The sequence below is a fragment of the Rutilus rutilus genome (assembly GCF_951802725.1).
Source record: "Rutilus rutilus genome assembly, chromosome: 6".
Taxonomy (NCBI): domain Eukaryota; kingdom Metazoa; phylum Chordata; class Actinopteri; order Cypriniformes; family Leuciscidae; genus Rutilus; species Rutilus rutilus.
In genome coordinates, this window is record NC_140214.1 from 30,902,656 (window position 1) to 30,924,989 (window position 22,334).

Consider the following 22,334-nt stretch of genomic DNA (forward strand, 5'->3'; position numbering starts at 1 on the left):
ATCTGATTCTGTTCCTCTATAGACAACTACGCAACTACCATAAAGAGATTGTAAAACTAATCCATATGAATTGCACATTTTCTGAAGAGACATGATACTTTATATGATGAACAGATTAAATTTAGGCTTTTATTCACAATTGATCAGCAAACCTAAACAGAAGCTCAGCCAAACCTGATTGACGCACAAGAACAAACCTCATTGGTTCTTGCGGAAGCTCAAACGTCCTGTGTAAACAAACGAGAATTAACCTTATTGGTTCTTGCTGAAGCTCAAATTGCTGCGAACACAAGAATGAACCTTATTGGAACCTTACGATCTCTTTATAAACTTTTTGATGCATCAAAGTGGTAGTTGCGTAGACTGTCAATGGAGGGACAGAAATCGCTTAGATTTTATTAAAAAGATCTTAATTTGTGTTCTGAAGATGAATGAAAGTCTTACGGTTTGGAACGACATGAGGGTGAGTTATGACAGAATTAAAATCTTTGGGTGAACTATCCCTATAAATCATTTTATTGTCGTCTCTGCATCCGTTGTAATGTCATAAAATGTTTCTGGCCTTAGAGAGGTCTGAATTAATTTCAACCATTTACATAACTCCTTGCAAACCACCTAGAAATGAACCAAATCTTTGAGGTGGACTGGACACTGACTATTGTATTACTTCTCTTAAATTTCTGCTTCAATCTAGAACATACAGTATTTCAGTACCATTTTTATTTATTTTTTTATACTATGGATTGTCATATTCAATTGTGTATGAGAAAAAAAAGGTGCTTTTTGCCATCCAAACCCCAGTGGCTTTAAGAAATCATCTGGAGGACTGCAGCATATTGCTAAAGATTCAGGCCTGTCATGAGTCATGACTGTCTTTAGAGTGATGATATCGAACTGTCATAACCAAGCTTTGCAATGACATTCATAAATATGTGAATGTTCTATTCAGGATAAAAAGACAGTGTGAGGCAGTGTGTGTAGCGGGATGAGTCGTCCTAATGGCATTCGTTCATTCTGTATACGGATGATTGGACGCTCCCTCCCACTGCGTGCTGGACTCTATTACTGGCCTCATGCGGACTACATCAGAACCATTGATCTTTCTATCTCCATATCTTCTTTCTCTTCATAAATTTTTATTAGTGAGAATGTTAAAGGGTTAGTTTGCCCAAAACTGAAAATTCTGTCAGTAATTACTCACCCTCATGTTGTTCCAACCCCATAAGACTTTCGTTCATCTTCGGAACACAAATTAAGATATTTTTGAAGAAATCTGAGAGCTGGCTCACTCCTTCATAGGCTTCTATGTTATTGAAACTTGCCGGCCCAGAAAAGTTAGTAAAGACAATGTTTAAAATAGTCCAAGTGACTACAGTGGCTCAACCATAAGTTTATCAAGCGACGAGAATACTTTTTGTGTGCAAAAATAATGATTTATTCAACTATTAAAGCTTTCGGGTTGTACGTCAACACGTAGGCTCACTATTGGCTGACGCTGGTCATGCGTGTGATGCGTGTGACGTACAACACAGAAGTGCTGCACTGTTTCACTACGTGAACTCACTCAGAGGCCCACATTGAAGAAAATGAATAGGTGAATAAAGTCATAATTTTTGTATTGTTTTTACGCACAAAAAGTATTCTCGTCGCTTGATAAACTTATGGTTGAGCCACTGTAGTCACTTGGACTATTTTAAACATTGTCTTTACTAACTTTTCTGGGCCGGCAAGTTTCAATAACATAGAAGCCTATGAAGGAGTGAGCCAGCTCTCAGATTTCTTCAAAAATATCTTAATTTGTGTTCCGAAGATGAACGAAAGTCTTACGGGGTTGGAACAACATGAGGGTGAGTAATTACTGACAGAATTTTAATTTTTGGGTGAACTAACCCTTTAAGCAGAGACTCTCTTTACTGATTCCTTTATTAAAATATTACTTCTGGACAAAATGCCTAAGCATTTAAAATGATTCTGTCTGAATACCAAACACTATGATCTCAAATTAATTTAATATCTCAATTAAATTCAGTATTTAAATCAGTAAATAACTCTTAAATCAGTTCTTTATTTGCCATTCCCTGTATGCCCAAACACTTTCATTTTCTCGTTTTACTTTTGTACCTCTAGTCTTACACTGTTTGATTTTAGCCCATTCTTTCCTGCAGATTTGCTTCAGTTGGATGGTGATTGTGCGACACAATTTTCAAACAGAGCAACAGATTCTTAGGTTTCTAGGAAGAAAATGAGTCTTTTATAGGGTGCTGTGTAGTATGTTAACCAAATATAGTAAGATACAAACCAGCTTTGGGTAAATTCTCCTCTGGTATATGGTTATTTAGGCATAATGGCAAAGGCAAAAACCTCATTATTTCTAAACCTCTGATTTAGATTAATAATATGATCAAACACCTAATACCATTTCCTAACCAAGCACAATGATTCTAAGATATTTTTTTTTGTCCTAACCAGCCAAAAGTAAGGAACAGCAAAAACACATGAATTTCCAATGTTTTCCAACTCATTTCGTTTGCATGATTTTGCCCATGTTAAATTTACATTTTAAAACTACACCTGAAATATGTTGGAAAATATAAACATATAATTAAACTTTGGTGTGCATTTCTTTCTGGACTTGTATTACAAACATGAATGATGCCACAAATGGATTAACATTGAAGGAGAGTTCCAAGCCATCAGAATATCATAGAGATTCTATGATAGCAGAATTGAATGCAAATGAGCAGTGGTGTGATGCGGGACTGTTTTGTGAATATTAGAATAACTGACTGAATGTAATGCTCAAAAAAGTGTGGTTTTCAGGTCAAATTCTCCTGTGGCCGCTCTTCACAGAAAATGAAGGTGGTGTTCTTGTTCTATTTCAAAAACGAGAGTTGTGCAGTGTTATAAGAGTGCTGAATGGACATCTTTCCTTATCAAGCCAAAGACGTAGTCACATTGTGTCATGTGGTATAGAGACTTTCAAGAGCCATTTCAATTGGATTCACATTCTTGTAGTCTTAAAATAGTCATTTTGGTCATTCTAAATTAAACATAATGTTACTTATTTTTGTTGCACTATAACTATTTTTTCAATTGTAAATAAATGAAATTATACTTGTTTGAAAAAAAATAACTTGGGTATTACAGTGTATTTTACTTACTGTAAGTTACACTCTCTCTCTCTCTCTCTCTCTCTCTCTCTCTCTCTCTCTCTCTCTCTCTCTCTCTCTCTCTCTCTCTCTCTCTCGCACACACACACACACACACACACACACACACACACACACACACACACACACACACACACACACACACACACACACACACACACAGTGCCTAATTTAAATATTATTTCTAATCATGCCTTTTGCTGGTTAAAGAGTGACTGTTTTTTTGTTCCCCAGATCAGATATTCATCAAACTTCGTAGACTGCAAAATGGAAATGACATTTCCTCCTCCATTCAGAACTTATATACATGTTTGATTTGCAATGTAGCCAAGGACCCGTTAAAATTTGATTATGACTGATACTTTAAGGTAATTTGTAAGTGAACATCTGTTTAAAATGTGCAGATATTTTGTAGTTTAAGATGTCTCTTCTTAGATTCAAAATGTTTAATGATCAAAGTTCTAAAGTGTCTTAAGACAGATACATTAAAGAGCATTTTTAGAACAGCACAGAATTATTTAAGATAGCCAAGGATGAATAATTCTACCTCAAATTGCTTTGATACTATGTGCCTAATTCACTGAATAGTTGCATCACTTTTGTACGCATTAAAGGGATAGTTCACCCAAAAATTAAAATTACCCCATGATTTACTCCACTTCAAGTCATCCTTGGTGTATCTGACTTTTTTTTTTTTCTTCAGACGAATAGAATCGGAGTTAAATAAAAAAAAAAGCCCTGACTCTTCCAAGCTTTATAATGGCAGTGAATGGAGGATATGATTTTGAAGGCAAAAAAAAGTGCACCCATCCTTCATAAAAATTGTATTAACCACATGGAGCTGAATGGATTACTTTTATGATGGATAGAGGCACTTTTTTGGGCTTCAAAATCTCGTCCTCCATTCACTGCCATTATAAAGCTTGGAAGAGCCAGGACAGTTTTTAATATAACTCCGATTGTGTTCGTCTGAAAAAAGAAAGTCATATACACCTAGGATGGCTTGAGGGTGAGTAAATCTTGGGCTAATTTTAATGTTTAGGTGAACTATCCTTTAACATCTGCATCATATTACCTTATCACCCACAATCCAGTTTAACGAGGCACGATTTGTGCACCATAGTTCAGTTAAGTCATTGTCATTCTTTTCAGTATAAATATACCTCCTTTCTACATGAATTGGCTTTATAGATTGCACCTAATAATATTAATTCCCGGGTTTTTTTTTTATTACATTTTCTATTGATCATGGCAAGAGTAATTTAATTTATATGTTAAATTTATGGAGAAGGGCAGTATAACTCCATACATGTACATCCAGTAACAGTGTTGTCATGCTCATTTACAGTATTTTTAAGAGCTTAAGAGGAAGAGTCTCAATAAAGTATGCCAGAGAACAGTAATCTGCTGTAACCTCTACCATTGAACGAGATGGAGACACTAACGGTCAAAAGCTTGGAATAAATACGATTTTATTTTTATTGTTTTTATTGTTTATGCTCACCAAGGCTGCCATTATTTGATTAAAAATAAAGTAAAACTTCAGTAATATTTTGAAATACGATCACAAATTAACAGTATTGAACTGCAGAACTGCTGTCTGTTTTAATATGAATTAATGTTTTAATTTTAAAAAGTAATTTATTCCTGTTATGCTTATTAGGTTTAAACATGCTTATTTGGTGCTCAATTATTATTTATTATTGGTGCTCAGTTATTAGTAATGGATCTTATCATCAATGTTGAAAACCAGTTTTGCTGCTAATTATTTATTTATTTTTATTTATTTTTTTGGAAACTGAGATAAATCTTTTTAGGATTCTTTTATAAATATAAAGTTCAAAAGAAATTTTATGTGACAACTAAATCTTTTGAAAAAAATATAAAAATAAATTGCAAAAAACACTGGAGTAATGATGCTGAAAATTCAGCTTAGCCATCACAGAAATTATACTAATATTTCACAAAAGTTCTGTTTTTACTCTATTTTGGATCAAAGATATAGACTTGGTGAGCAGAAGAGACTTCTTTCAAAAACAGTGCAGACTGCAAATTCATTCTTAGAGAAATCCCCCATGTTTAATCTATTACCAAATCTAGTCAGTGTATGAGGTCATACAGTAGCACTGGGAACGCTGGGCTGTAAGAGCTCTTGTTAGCCGTGCTGTCTCCTGGTTCAAACCTTCTGTCTCCGGTTGAGGATTAGGTTTTATCCCCTTTGTGCAGCGATCATTCTTGCTTCTGAATCAGAATTTAAATGTCAGAGACTAATCACGGTGTACTCAGCTGAATGCTTTTCTCCAAACTCAATTACTCTGCTTGTTGTGATGATTTTGCTCTGAGGACTCTTGCTTTCAGCTTTGAATAGTTATTTGTTGGCTTGACAGTTTGATGCCTCAGCACTATGGCTTTAGGGAATCAAAGCTGGAGGAGGAGGATGCATGGCTTGTCCTCTTTTTGTCCTTTTTTATCTGGGTTGTGAACCAGTCCAATCGAAAATAATTTCTTCACTGAATAGCATGAGGTTTGATAGCAGAGTTTCCATTCCAGCAGAATGGAGTACAATTCCACACATAAAGCATGATTTACCAGAAAGCTTAAAGGGATAGTTCAGCCAAAAATGAAAATTGTTTTTATTTACTCATGGGATTCTAAACTCATGACTTTTTATTATTATGCATAATTGCTAAAGAAGGGTTTTTAAGAGTTTGACAAGTTTTTGTTCATGTTATGTAAAAACTTTCAAGCTTCTTGCTGTTTTACTTCATATTCAGAATAAATGTACTGAATGTCCCTATAGGCCTATGTCACGAAAAAATTGAAGACAAGTTAGCTTTTTACAATGGCGGAGTCCGATAGATACCGCTGGACCAAATCTCTTTGGGGTTTTTTTCATAAGATCGCGGCTAAAACATGTTTTTCTTAAAACAAGGTTGAGTTCATACGAACTTATAGCTTCTACAGGAGCAAAAACCTTCGTTTCACAACCTCATAGCTGGTGGTCAGTCTACCTCGGATGGTTTAGACATTATGGCTGATAATCTAAATCCTTATCGAGAAATACTGTTGACCGGAAGTTCTGAATCCCTACTCCGCGTTCCAGAAGCAGGAAGTGTGACATAGGCCTATTATGCTCAATCACAACAGACTTGGGCCATCTGACCAGTCAGAACAGAGTTGACCAATCACAACAGACTGGTGCCAAGTGACCAATCAGAGCAGAGCAAAGCAGACCAATCTCAGCACACTGGGTCATCTGACCAATCAGAGCAGAGCAGAGAAGACCAATCACAACAGACTGGGCCATCTGACCAATAAGAACAGAGTTGACCAATCATAACAAACTGAGCCATCTGACCAATCAGAGCACAGCAGAGTAGACCAATCACAACAGACTGGGCCATCTGACCAATCAGAGCAGAGCATAGTAGACCAATCATAACAAACTGAGCCATCTGACCAATCAGAGCACAGCAGAGTAGACCAATCACAACAGAATACTTGTGCAAAAAAGTATTTGTTTAATTGTATTTAAACGTTAAAAATGAAACACTTGTCTTAGCATTTTAAATTGACTTTTGAAAACTGAAAAATGTATTTTCTCATTTTTTTTTTATAAAAAAAAATATATATGTTTTATGCATAAACTTTGTAAAGAGCCCTGCCATTAATCACAATTTTCTCATTGTTCTGACTAGGTAAAACTCTAGGACACTGCAGATGTTAAAGTTAACCCGGATCTGTTAGTTAAAATTAGCAGCAGATGATTTTATAGTGGTTTGACATTTATTGTGTATATAGTAATTTTTAGATTAATAATCAAAACTAATCATGAACTGCTCACACTTGACTCAAGATCATAAATCTAAATGGTTAATATAAAAAACACATTTGTTTAAAGTCTGTGTCTGAAAGAGATTATTCACCCAAAAATGAACTTATGTGGGCATGATTGATTGGCTTGTTAGGATAAAGAAAAACTGGGAAAAAGAAAAATACTTTTAAGTCATGATGACCTACGTACTTTAAAGTCTACACGAAATTGTAATGGAGCAAAAATGATCATTTTTTCCTTGTAAATGTAATTGAGGATAAGTACAAGTATTCTGTTTAAACAGAACTCAAGGACAGATTCCCCAGAATAATATTTAAGTATTTAGTGAAGTACTAGCCTATCACTTCACATCTCTTTTCATACAAAATCTGTGCACGCATATGGAGTAGCTTTACAGAGGTGTTAATCTTCATTGAAACCAGCATGTATTTTATGTTAACTAGTCAGAATACTCTTAATATCTCTACTCAACACTTCAATTGCAGCACTCTGTGATCAACTGCATAAGAAATAATTGACAACAAAATGTTGAGTTATTGATAAGATAATATAGAATAGCAGGGTGTTTCTGACAACATGGTTCTGTGTTGCGTGTGTGTGGGTGAAAGAAAGAGCGAGGGGGGGAGGGGGGAGGGATGTGCTTTCCATAGATAAAAAAAATAATGCTTTGACCAATATCTTTATTTTTTCTGGGTCTTTTGCTGTGGTAGACTATACAGCTCTTTGAAATAACTGATGTTATTCGGCAAAGGGAAATTGAACTGAAATACGGTCTAGATCTGGAACTACTTCACAGCCAAAGTTATCGTGTCAGAGAATCAGAATCAGGCATCTAGTGTGCTTTGTTATCAATTTGTGTGATCTCCTACATCGTTCTTACTCCACATCTCTCATAGCACTCTCATTGTTCTCACATAATCAAATAAATAAATGGACATGAAGTATTGATTTGGGGTGAAATTATTCATTTATTTGGTTAGTAAGCATGTAATAAGCAGGATCATATAGAGCAGGGTTTTCCAAACAGAAGTTGCTGGAAGTTTCTAAATTGATGAAGGGCTAATAATTAAATATCCAATGTAAAATTAAAATTAAATAAATGGAGCTGCTCGATAATCGTGATATGGTGCGACTGTCAAATCAAAGACTGTGATTTAATTAAATAACTATGTAGTCTGATCCTCCGCATGTTAAAAATCGCGATTCACATTAAAGATAGGGTAGGCGAAGTGGTCTAAATGCATTCATATGTATATATATATTGTCTGTGGAAGGCCAAGGACCATAAAATGTTCATCCAATCATTGAATTTGTTCCGAATGCAATGATACGATGTCACCTGCCTGTCACCGTATGTATTTCCATTCTTCCACGTTAGACAGACGTCAGTCACTGAGCACCACAAACAACCAGCAGCCACCTTTTCCAGTTCTTCCTGAACCAAAACAACCAGCTTATGCTGCGTTCACGCTATTACTACTGTAATTTGGAGGAGATATAAAACCTGTGACGTTATACTAGGAGCGGTTCCTGAATCGAATTAATACGTTTCAATTGCAACACTATTAACTCCGAAATGAATTTGCAGCAGTCAGGTGGTACAGGGCAGTGCTCTTTAAGCTATGTTCATTATTATTGTAATGTTATGTGTTTTGAGACATGAGGTAGTTTAACGCCGTCTCTCGCGACACTTTTGTTCGCTCCCTGCTGTAAGCGTGCATGTGTTTTGAAGGAGGCGTGGCTTTGGAGACGCTGTGAAGGGAGGGTGGGATCTTATGCTTACAAAGCTAGCTCAATATTGCTAGCCTCTCTTAAAATCGCCTACCCTACCTTTAAATGCAGCAAACCTCTGCATGTTCTGCGAGTTTAACGTGCATTTTGGAACTCAACACTTTATTTTTTATTTACATTTTATTTATTGACATTATTTAATGACATTTTTGTGGGCAGAAGTTTACTGCATTTCAGCAGTATTCCGCCAAATTAAGAGCTCGAGGATTTTAAATGTTCAAAGCTTGAGGGTTTAAATGTTTGAAAGTGCAGAATTAGTATTGTAACTTAATGCAATTATTATTATATTTATCAAATATACATTTTTATTTTACAGTAAAATTATAATTTATAACAGTTAAATATTTCTGCCTTTGTAATTAGAGTTAAAAGAATAATAATAATTATTGTTATTATTATTATTGTGAATATTTATTTTGATTGGGTTACTAAAACATCACTGTAATGTGGACTGAGACCCCTATCACAACTAAAAAGAGGTTTGAGTCTACTTTTAAAGTCCAGCTACAAATTCAAAAATATTAAATATGTATTTACTTGAATGTCATGTTGCCATTAACTGACAGCAAGAGATCTGTGAAAATGTGAATGTGTCATTAATTTAAATATTAACTTATTACCTATCTCAGTGGGTACTTCAAGTCAATATTTTGGCTAATAAAAAAGTTTGGGAAACCCTGAAATAGAGTCAGTTGTGATTGTCAAAAAAACAAAAACACACTCACACAAAATCAGGACCCATCCTGCTCAGGTTTATTTTGCAATAATGCCCAGCTCATCTGGCTGATGCTCTGGCTTCAGGTGTCCCGAGTGTTTTAATTTGTTGCTGTATGAAGTCAGTAGGGTGTTATAGTTACGTCCTGGTACTTCTCTTTTGATATTCTGGTCTCTCACGCTCCTCCTGCACTGTCTGAAATTTTTCACCCATTTCATCATTCGCCAGGTGAGAACGTGTGATCCCACAACTGACTATCAAAGAACTGTGTCACTTACTTGTGAGTGCAGTCCCTTGATCATCTTGATCTAAACAATTTTTAACTTTTCGAGCGCTAATAATCTCTGAATAATCCCATTCATCTCCCTCTCCCTCATTATCGTGGCTCCAGTTAACTCCAGCTCAGTTCCTCGACTGCTCCCGGAGGTAGACTGAGCCGTCTGTCGGAGTCAATCCATCAGTCCGCGTTCAGCCATGTGCGAAGCCCCCTTATGTACAGTCTTCACCCTCCCGTTTCCCTCTTACTTGTGGAGGTTAACTGCCTCAGCACTCGGGACGTCTCCTCCGCTGTCCTCCATGCTCAGGTGCAATGTATTATGCAGATGAAGGCCACTCATTATTGCTGTCCTTACTGTCTGATGGAGCAAAAGACAATGTCTTGCAGCATGTGAATATGCGGAGTATAAAGTAAAAAAAAAATGTTAGGAAGGTACAAGTGTGCTGATGTCATAATGCAGAAAAAAACACATTTAAAGGAGTAAATTGTTGAAATTGAAAAATACGTATCGAGTAGTTTGGCATTATCCAACATTATTATTTCTTAGAGAAAGTTTTGTTAAAGCTTTTTTTATAAAGTCTTGATTTTGTGTTTGGTGTCTGCTATTTTCATGTTTGAATGTTTAAAAAAACATAGTTTTTCACATATTTTACATTGTTGCAGCACCTCTCTTCGCAGTCTGTCAGTAACGCTCTGTTTTAGTTCCGGTCTCTACAAAGCCACTCCTTCCTAAAAGCACATTGTGCTCTGATTGGTCGGCTGGACCAGTGTGTTGTGATTGGTCAATCGCTGTTTTGAGAGAGTTTTGGAAATGTCCCGCCCCTTTCCATAACCTTGAGTTTCAACACACTATTAACAACTCAACCAGGCCTCGCCCATTTTTTTGCATATGCCTTGAGCGGGAATTATTTAAATGAGTGGTATTGTGACGTGTTCTTTCCTCAAGACTCCAATTGAGGCATTTCAGGGAGTTCAGAATAAGTGCGCACTGATATAGAGAATAACTCCCTCTGGAGTGACTTTGTGCTTAATTTTGCAGACCCATGTTTAAATAGCAACATTACACACTACAGAAAGATGAAAATGTAAAAAACAAACAAAGGTTCTCTTTAAAATATTATACATATTTGACATAATTTATTGCCAAGTACATGCAGGAAAAAAAAAACATGTAACAGGAAATGATATAGAGAGACACCCCATGACTGTGTCGAGCAGAGTTATTATTGTAAAATATAACTATTACCGGTTTACACATTTTTGTTAATTGAAATTAAACTGAAATAAAATAAATGTAAATGTTAGATGAAAAAACTAAACCAAAGTTAGAAATTCTGAAATAAATGTTTTGAGCTAATAATTGGAAAAAAAACAACAACAACCTAAAACTGAACTAAAACTAAAAATTAAATTAAATTAAATTAAGCCTAAATAGTAATAAAGTAATTAAATAGTATTTAATAAAAACGTTATAAAAATAGATTTTTTTTATAATTACTAAAAGTAGATATATTTTTTTTAAATATACAAATAAAATCTGATTAAATATATTAATAAACACTAGTGTATATAAATAATATTAAAATAACACTTGTGTCAAGGTCAATGTGCCTCTTAAAACAGCAGATAATGACCTTTTTATGATAAGTCAAGGTTAAAAAGATTACAATATACAATTTCACGACCCCCCAATGTAATGATATTTATGAATAAATAATTCATGACATTTGTAATACATTCTTTTTACCTAGTAAAATATGTGTACACATATTCAGGGTGTGAGTCAAATGTTCTTTTTCCGTACAACAAATCTGTAGAGTAATTACATAGAAATGTTTGTTTAAAAAATATTATAAAATCTTCTTTTTTTTGGAATTTTTTTTTTTTACTATATAAACCAACATGAATATGAAGAGCACATTTTGAACCTGCCATTGTTTAAACAACATGTTTTACCATTTTCCTTGATTTATTTAGGACACTCTTATTTGTCATTGACACCATGATAGGCCTCATGTCAGAATGGGAGGACAATATTTTCCAACATAAATTTGAGTCAGTTCATCAACAAAGCTATTTTATGGCTTCAGAAGATTTAGAATATAGCGCACAGTGTATATGGGCCACTTTTATGGTGCTTTATCTATCTATTTATTTGTGTGTGTGTCCCATTCACTTTTATTTATGGAAAAGAGCGACAAGTACATTCTTCAAAATGTCTCTTTTTTTTGTTCTACGGAAAAATTGAGGTTGAGAGAATTTTCACTTTCGGGTGAATTATTCCTTTAAAAGTGTGTATCCTGCACAGCCGTGATGGGAAGGACGGCGAACACGCGTAAACAACATGCACAAATGTTCTGCATCCGTCTTTCCCCGAAGCTGTATGTGTCACACAAACCCCTTTTCCCCGGTTCCTGTGGGTGTGTCCGGTTATGTGCACTGTGGTGGTCATTGTGGATATATATTATTTATTTCTAGATCACAGTGAAACACGCAGTCATGTTCACATGCAGTGCAGGCAAAGGCCTGGAAGCCCCTGGAACTTCGTTGGAAAAGTTATGCGAACTCTCTTTTTAGAGGTTAACCTTTTCTTTTCAGTAGAATATTCAGCCCGCATTAGCATATAAATATGCTCTTCTGGGGATGCATGTTTAATGGTGGGTGATTTAAATGTATAATATTCATATACAAAGTGATGATGTGGCTGTAAATGTGCAAACACTGACTGAAGCAGACGTGTTCTGATGCAGTGCGCTCTGTGAGTCTGCTTCTTTCTTTCTTTCTTTCTTTCTTTCTTTCTTTCTTTCTTACTTTTGTTTTTCTTTTCATTTATTTTTGCTTGCAAGTGCTCGTTCTTCCATTTGCCTGATCATTCTGTCTTTCTCTTGTTTGTGCTCTCATTCATCTTTTTCACCATCTAGTTCTGTCTTTTCTTCTTTCATTTTTTTTTCCACTTTTTCACATTGATTCATTTGTTCGAGTGCTTTGTTGCAGTCGTCCGATTAGTCTTTTTTATTGTTTGTTCGGTTTTACTTTCGTTTTTCCCTCACTCTGAATTTCTTTTCTTTTGTTTTATTTTTCATTTATTCTCTCCATTTGATTATTTATTCACTTGCACTATTCCTTCTTCCATTCACTCGACGATTCTTCCTTTTTTTCATTCATTTGTGCTCTTTCAATAAATAGATTTTTTTTGCTTTTTTGTTCACTTGTTTGCTTGCCTGTTCATTCTATGATTTGTTCGATTGTTTGTCCTTCATTTTATTCATTCATTGATTTTTCCCTCTTTTTGTTAGTTTTATTCTGTTCCTTTTTTCTTCTGCTTGCTTTTTCTTTCATTCATTCTTTATATTTGTCTTTATATTTATTCTTTCAGTTTTTCTTTTTTCTGTTGTTGACTTGTTCTGTTCTTCATCTCTTTCTTTGGCCACGTTCACACAGCAGCAGAGTGCAGTTGTCAGTTCTGTATTTGAGTCCTTAACATGGTTACGTTCACACACAGATCAGTTACGTACAGTAGTGACAACCTCCTTCTATATCTTACACCCATACATTTTCAGGACTCACAACCGCATTCTTGAAAACCTGCTCTGTGTGAACGAAAGCCGCTCTTGTGCTGCACAAACACGTGTCTGCCGTGTGTTGCGGGTTTTCATTTGTGGTTTCGAGATGTGAGCTGTGTGTCATCTGAAGGTTTTAGATCCAGTCTCTGTTCTCCACCAGAGCTGCTCTCGTCAGACTCTAAATAGAAACTCGCGGCTCAGTTGGACTCTTGTCGTGTTAAAAATGATAAGACTTTTTAGTTTTATGGATGTCGCCATCTTTGATATTACTATGGTCACTTGTAAGAGAATATGGGCTTGACTCCCATTGCATGTTCATACAGTTTACATCTCATAATTCTGACTTTATTTCTCAGATTTGCCAGTTTACATCCCGTAATTCTGACTTTATTTCTCAGATTTGCCAGTTTACATCCCGTAATTCTGACTTTATTTCTCAGATTTGCCAGTTTACATCTCGTAATTCTGACTTTATTTCTCAGATTTGCCAGTTTACATCCTGTAATTCTGACTTTATTTCTTAAGCCCTATTCGGACGGGATTAACTTTACAAGAGTAGATGGAGTAATGTAATTTTTCCACAGGACGTCTGTTATATTAATGGCCAATTCGCCCTGGATAAGGTATCTCAGTAAAACTAGCAGAAGTGGGAGGGGTAACTCGATTTATGCACCGCCGTCACCCTCCTGTCGTCATGTGTGTATTACGTTGCTTCCTGATATCACGTGCGCAAACACATATGTGACCCTGGATCACAAAACCAGTCGCACGGGTATATTTGTGGCAATATCAAACAATACATTGTATGGGGCAAAATTATCGATTTTTCTTTTATGGCAAAAATCATTAGGATATTAAAGGTGCCCTAGAATTTGAAATTGAATTTATCTTGGCATAGTTAAATAACAAGAGTTCAGTACATGGACATGACATACAGTGAGTCTCAAACACCATTGTTTTCTCCTTCTTATTTAAATCTCGTTTTTGAAAAACACCCCTGAAAAATAGGCGAATCCCCACATAACACCGACTGTGACGCAACAGTCGGGATCATTAATATGTACTCCTCCAAAAATTAGGCATCAGTAAATCAAGCCAGTGACTAAACTATGAACTTCACGTCGTTTCTCTTAGTAGGATGAAAATAATCTCACTTAAACTGTGATTAATATACAGAAAGCGATCAAAGAACAATCCCTTTCCAGTCGCCCAAGCTGTCAATCACATCTGGACACTTGCCAAAACTCGTTATGAAATCAATGACGCTGTTACACTGCACAACGAAGCTCTTGCAGTACAGTACATCATGTTTGCATTGGTGAAATCATTAGTGAGAGTGCAGAAACTGTGTTGCAATGATAAGATCTTCATTCACGTGATCAACGGGCTTACACTGAAGTCTCACAGCAGCCAATCACAGCAGTGGGCGATTACACTGAAGTCTCACAGCAGCCAATCACAGCAGTGGGCGTTTACACTGAAGTCTCACAGCTGACACGCCCCTTCAAACAGAGCGTTCAAATCAGAGGCTAAAATCAGGCTAGGAAAAATGCCTTTTATTTCTAAATTATAACAAATTTTGATCTAAAAAACATACTAACATTATAAGGGCACCCCATGAAAACACTCTAAAATAATAAAATAATCCATGCAATGGCACCTTTAAGTAAAGATCATGTTCCATCAAGATATTTTGTAAATTTCCTACCGTAAATATATTAAATTATCACTTACCTAACGCTAAAATAAGTTTTGTGCCTCTAACAAGTGCTTTTGTGTATGACCCAAGTAAATTTTTCCGGAAGGTAAATGTCGCTGTCATTTTTACTGCCATCATCCGCAATGATTACTGAGATGGCACATTCGGACGGGACTAAAATCACAGAGAAGCTCTGGTAATTATTACTTTACCCCACCTCTCCATGGTAAACTAATCCCGTCCGAATAAGGCTTTAGAATTGCTAGTTTACATCCCGTAATTCTGACTTTATTTCTCAGAATTGCTAGTTTACATCCCGTAATTTTGACTTTATTTCTTAAGCCCTATTCGGACAGGATTAATTTACTATGGAGAGTTGGGGTAAAGTAATTATTACCAGAGCTTCTCAGTGATTTTAGTCCCGTTCGAATGTGCCATCTCAGTAATCATTACGGACAATGGCAGTAAAGATTACGGCGACTTTTACCTTCAGTAAAAAGGTCCGAAAAAATTACCTCAGGTAATACTAATCCCGTGCGAATAGACCCGCTGTAAATATGTACTTTAATATTTTGTCATTTCCTGTTTAAAAGTAGTTTTCCGCGGTTTTTCAAGTATGGAGGCGCTTGAAAAAGCATTCAGTTGCGATCTAGACGCTGGGACAAATCTGGCAAAACTCAAGTAAATGGTAAATGGACTGCATTTATATAGCGCTTTCACAGACCCAATGGCCACCAAAGCGCTTTACAATATTGCCTCACATTCACCCATTCACTCACTCATTCATACACCGACGGCGGTGTCAGCCATGCAAGGCGATCCAGCTCGTCGGGAGCAGCTGGGGTTAGGTGTCTTGCTCAAGGACACCTCGACACTTGGTCAGGTGGAACCGGGGATTAAACCACCAACCTTCCGGTTGGTAGACAATCTACATGAACCACTGAGCCACTGCCGCCCAGTGTTTTCCACATACCATTCAGATCAGAAAGAAGACCGAAAGCACTTGTTAGAGGCACGAAACATCTTTTAGCGTTAGGTACAGTGAGGAAAATAAGTATTTGAACACCCTGTTATTTTGCAAGTTCTCCCACTTGCAAATCATGGAGGGGTCTGAAATTGTCATCGTAGGTGCATGTCCACTGTGAGAGACATAATCTAAAAAAAAAAATCCAGAAATCACAATATATGATTTTTTTAACTATTTATTTGTATGATACAGCTGCAAATAAGTATTTGAACACCTGTCTATCAGCTAGAATTCTGACCCTCAAAGACCTGTTAGTCTGCCTTTAAAATGTCCACCTCCACTCCATTTATTATCCTAAATTAGATGCACCTGTTTGAGGTCGTTAGCTGCATAAAGACACCTGTCCACCCCATACAATCAGTAAGAATCCAACTACTAACATGGCCAAGACCAAAGAGCTGTCCAAAGACACTAGAGACAAAATTGTACACCTCCACAAGGCTGGAAAGGGCTACGGGGAAATTGCCAAGCAGCTTGGTGAAAAAAGGTCCACTGTTGGAGCAATCATTAGAAAATGGAAGAAGCTAAACATGACTGTCAATCTCCCTCGGACTGGGGCTCCATGCAAGATCTCACCTCGTGGGGTCTCAATGATCCTAAGAAAGGTGAGAAATCAGCCCAGAACTACACGGGAGGAGCTGGTCAATGACCTGAAAAGAGCTGGGACCACCGTTTCCAAGGTTACTGTTGGTAATACACTAAGACGTCATGGTTTGAAATCATGCATGGCACGAAAGGTTCCCCTGCTTAAACCAGCACATGTCAAGGCCCGTCTTAAGTTTGTCAATGACTATTTGGATGATCCAGAGGAGTCATGGGAGAAAGTCATGTGGTCAGATGAGACCAAAATAGAACTTTTTGGTCATAATTCCACTAAACGTGTTTGGAGGAAGAAGAATGATGAGTACCATCCCAAGAACACCATCCCTACTGTGAAGCATGGGGGTGGTAGCATCATGCTTTGGGGGTGTTTTTCTGCACATGGGACAGGGCGACTGCACTGTATTAAGGAGAGGATGACCGGGGCCATGTATTGCGAGATTTTGGGGAACAACCTCCTTCCCTCAGTTACAGCATTGAAGATGGGTCGAGGCTGGGTCTTCCAACATGACAATGACCCGAAGCACACAGCCAGGATAACCAAGGAGTGGCTCTGTAAGAAGCATATCAAGGTTCTGGCGTGGCCTAGCCAGTCTCCAGACCTAAACCCAATAGAGAATCTTTGGAGGGAGCTCAAACTCCATGTTTATCAGCGACAGCCCAGAAACCTGACTGATCTAGAGAAGATCTGTGTGGAGGAGTGGGCCAAAATCCCTCCTGCAGTGTGTGCAAACCTGGTGAAAAACTACAGGAAAGTTTGACCTCTGTAATTGCAAACAAAGGCTACTGTACCAAATATTAACATTGATTTTCTCAGGTGTTCAAATACTTATTTACAGCTGTATCATACAAATAAATAGTTAAAAAATCATACACTGTGATTTCTGGATTTTTTTCATGCACCTACTATGACAATTTCAGACCCCTCCATGATTTCTAAGTGGGAGAACTTGCAAAATAGCAGGATGTTCAAATACTTATTTTCCTCACTGTAAGTGCCTATTACCAACACAATCCAGTCTGAAGTTAATTAATACAACGTTCGACCGGACATATAACTGTGGCGGCAGTGGCTCAGTGGTTCATGTAGGTTGTCTACAAACCGGAAGGTTGGTGGTTCCATCCCCGGTTCCACCTGACCAAGTGTTGAGGTGTCCATGAGCAACCCCAGCTGCTCCCGACGAGCTGGATGGCGCCTTGCATGGCTGACACCGCCGTCGTATGAATGAGTGAGTGAATGGGTGAATGTGAGGCTATATGTAAAGCGCTTTGGTGGCCATGGGTCTGTTGAAAGCGCTATATAAATGCAGTCCATTTACCATTTATATATATATCCGGTATATACTGTATATATAAATATAGGTAATATGTGTTTGCGCACGTGATATTCATACAAGCAACGTAATACGCACATGACGACAGGAGGGTGACGGCGATGCCCAAATCGAGTTACCCCGATTAAAAGTTAATCCCGTCCGAATAGGGCTTTAGAATTGCCCGTTTACATCTCGTAATTCTGACTTTATTTTCTCAGAATTGTGAGATAGAAACTCACAATTGCCAGTTATAAAGTCAGACTTGTGAGATCTACATAAACGCGCAATTGCAAGAAAATGTGGTGAGCTGTTTTTTCCCTCTCAGTATTAGTTGAATGTGTGTGGTTGGTAATAACGTTTGCTGTCCGGAGTTTGCAATATGAGGTGCCCCTAGGGACATCATTCAGAATTCTGAATAATGTCCCTAGGGGCACCTCATATTGCACTGCCCTATCCTTCAATAACAGCCTTTGTGTAAACATTAGCGTCTTTTCCAACATCGGGCCGAACGGTTCCAGTTTTATTTCCACTTAAGCCCGATTACGATTACACGATTCTCTGCCCGGAATTCTACCGTACTGGTAGAATGCGTGTAATGACGTCGGCACTCAGGATTGGTCACTTGTCTGTTGCCTAGCTACCAGTTTCTCTGTAGCTGGCTAAACGTGCTATTTGAGAGACGTAAACACAAGTTTTTAATAAAATAAATATCTGATCATCCTCCATAATGCAGTTGCTATTTACATCTCACATCGTCTGTAAAAGGCAGCGACTGACACTCACAGTGTTTACATAGTGCATCCAGTTCTTTTATTTCAGAAGAGCAAATTAAATTCAGTTGTTCATGCTGTGAAACAGAGTCATTAGAGTTCTCGCTACATGTCTTCACAGAAACCCAAGCAGAAAGACTGGCACCCTCCTGATGGCTTCATTCTGGGGCTCTGGACTCTAATCCTGCTGGTGTTCTTCAAGACCTACGGCATCAAACATCTCAAACACATCTTCTGATCCCACAGAGGTCAAAGAACCTGCTGCGTCTGTGTCTCTGTCATAAGAGAGTCCACCACAACTTTCTTCATGATTGATTTGGTCAGGAATAGGTTATTTATTTCTTGGTGCAAGTTTGTTTTCTTTTGGTTTTGCTGTGTATCATATTTTGAAAGTGACACGCACTGACTTGCGTTGAAATGTTCTTTGTTGTTTTTTTAGCTCTGTAGTGAAATCCATTTGAATTTCACACAGGGACTTTCTTTTGAACTAAACACACACAGACAGTGTGGGAGGGAGAAGCGTACTTCTTTTCTTTTTTTTCAGTTGCATCTCTTCAGTATGGAAGCTTGTTTCCACCACGGAATAAAATAATGAAAAGGTAATTGTGACTTTTTATCTCATAATTCTTTTTTTTTCCGCTATTACACGTTTATGTCACAATTCTGACTACTTTTCTCAGAGTTCTGAGTTATAAACTCGCAATTACGAGTTATAAAGTCCAATTCTGAGGTAAAAAGACTGACTTATATCCAGTGTATATCTTGCAATTCTGACTTTATAACTCACAATTGCGAGTTTATATCGTGCAGTTCTGAGGAAAAAAAATTCTGAATTGCGAGATGTAACCTTGCAATTGCGAGAAAAAAGCTTTTTTACTTTTTATTCAGTGGCGGAAACAAGCTACAAGCATACTTCAGCCCAGGGCAGGGTTCAATTATTTTCTAACATTTATTATGGCACACATGGAATTGTAACTTGTAACGAGGGCATGCACTCCTACCAGACTCCTTCATTTTGTTCTCAGTGGGATGAGATTGTTTGTTAGCTTTTTGCAGATATTCTAAATCTGTATATGCAATTGCTCATCTATTGTTTCAGTGTCACTTTATAATTTCCAGTCTTATTCTTCAATGGTTATATGAAGTGGGAAAAGATACTAATGTTCAGGGTACACTGAAAAAAATGATTCGTTGAATTTAATCAATTTTGTTATGGTAAGTGGGTGCACACAATTGATTTTAGCTACATTTAAACAAATGCATTAAGTTGAACTAAAATTGATTAAGTTCAACTTAATGCATTTGTTTAAATGTAGCTAAAATCAATTGTATGCAACCACTTACCATACTTATTTTTTTTATTAAATTCAACGAATCATTTTTTTTTCAGTGTAGCTCTGAGAAGAGTTGTGAAAACCAACTGTGACAATATCTGAAAACCACTTATTCATATAATGTTTGGATCATAGAAAGAAAATGAAGCTAATTTAGGCTAATTAACTTTCTTTTCTTTTTTTTTCTTTCTTTTTTTCATTTCCATTATGAAAATAAACATCTCATTGTCATTTAAGGAAAACTTTATTTAATTATTTTAAATTAGCAAAAAAATAAATAATTATTCTAACATTATGTGTAATTAAAATTGTCTCTCATTTAGGTAATATAACAGTTATTTCCAAATTACAGTAATGAGACTGGGCTTGTTTTTCTACATATCGTTAAGCTGCTGACAATTAACTAACAAGTAGGTAGAAAATGTCAAATATCTTATTGGTCCTAAACTAGGCTTCATTTTTTTCTGCAATAAATGTGAGGAATTAATGGACAGCAAACACATTTCCATGTACAGCAACCAAATCACTCCATTTGCCTTTGGCTGTGTCCTGTATCTGTCCATTAGCATCTCCACTCCACTTGAACCATGCTAAGAACATTCTCTAAAAGGGGTCGACCGATTTCACCCCTTGCTACACAGTAAGTATGAATGAGAGATTGACAAATTGGACGATTCTAGCTCTTTTTTTTTTTGTTCCTGTTTGTCTAATGCATCATTAACTGTTGGTAGGTCAGACATCACAAATTATTTAGGAGAGCCCACATCAAAATATTCACTGGTGCTCATGCGAGTTAATGCATTGTGAGAATTTCTACAGTGCCATTTTGTCTTTTTCAAATGTATGTTCTCTAGGATTTTGCTGTTTTTTTATTTTTATTGTTATTATAAAACTGGCTAAAGGTGACGTTTTGAATAAAGCCTACAGAGAAAAGACTGAAAGCTTTTCATGTTCCTTTTAAAAGTTGAAGGAGAGTAATAAAGCAGAAAGTAGCGGAAAAATAGTGGAAAAGCGGGAGCTCCTTTTTCTGTGTGAAATGAAAGAGAACAAAGAACTCACATTTTTCAATGGAGAAGCATGGCGAATGTTGAGTTGAAAGCTGTGAATTATTTTCTGGTTATGTTGTCTTAAAAATCTACTTAATGCATATATTTATTAGGCTATGAAATCTTGTTAAAATGTAAATTATAGGATGTCAGCTCTCTCGAATCATAAAGTCATTATTAATTACGCTAATTGCATATTTCAGCTCATTGAAGCTCATTAGTGCCCATTAAAAGGTTTATTTTTTTTAGAATCCAATACGTTGAAACCTGTTTAATGGTTGATCATAAGTACAATCAATAAATGCAGGTCAACATTGATTCACCCTACTTTCAATGAATGATATATTTAGTCATTATTTTCCAAATGAGTTGATTGTATTCAGACCTTTTGGCTTTTTTGTGTACATATAATCTCGCACAAAGAGAAAAATCACTGAGCTATTTTTTATCCAGCATTACATTTTATGATTTTCATATATGAAATGATTTAGCATGTAATTTCAGGGTTGGTTCTATATGGCCATATTTTGGGTTTAATTACAGCTCAGCACTCTGTGATTTCATCGTACTGTCTGTTTTCTCAGAGCAGGAGACTATTGTTTCTCAGTCAGCGACTCGCTGTTTGGAAAATAGCTGGGCCACAATGGATCAATACGCCACCAAGAGATAGACTCTATACCGTAGTAATCTGGTCTAGCTGCAGTGACCCAAATTGCCTTATTTTTCAACAATTCTCTCTTTCAGCATCATACTATAGTGCCACACTTGAGCTATTCTGTTCAAAACTGTGAGTTTTCCTCTTCACAGAGTAACCTGCTTCCAAGGATTGTCTACAGTGTGGCACAAACTGAAGATGAGAAAGTGTCCATGTAATGCCACCACCAAGGACACGTGCACGCTTCACCGTTAAAGGAATATTCTGGGGTTAAATATAACTTAAGCTCACTCTTGTTCAAAGACATTTTGACTTCTTATTAAAAAAAAAGAGTAATTCACACTACACTAAGGACGATAACAAAAGCAAAATAAAAATTGTTCTATATTTAAAAGAATTGCAGAGTACACACCACAACTACAGTATAACTATTACAGCACCAAGAAACAATATTGTTGGAATCACTTTCAGAATGATTTTCTCCGGCTGATGAACGATTGACAGCCAATCAGACTTAAGGCCCGTTCACACCAAGG

The 22,334-nt window shown here is 36.7% G+C and overlaps 1 protein-coding gene across 1 annotated transcript in view; it reads left to right on the top strand.

The window, feature by feature from the left end:
* pigk (phosphatidylinositol glycan anchor biosynthesis, class K) overlaps positions 1-19,605 on the top strand; it is a 55,053-nt gene extending 35,448 nt beyond the window's left edge. The window contains exon 11 of the mRNA XM_084411841.1: positions 18,885-19,605. Coding sequence (XP_084267967.1) covers positions 18,885-19,001 — 117 coding nt within the window. The 3' untranslated portion in view covers positions 19,002-19,605. The remainder of the gene's footprint in view (positions 1-18,884) is intronic.
* Positions 19,606-22,334: the final 2,729 nt, after the last annotated feature.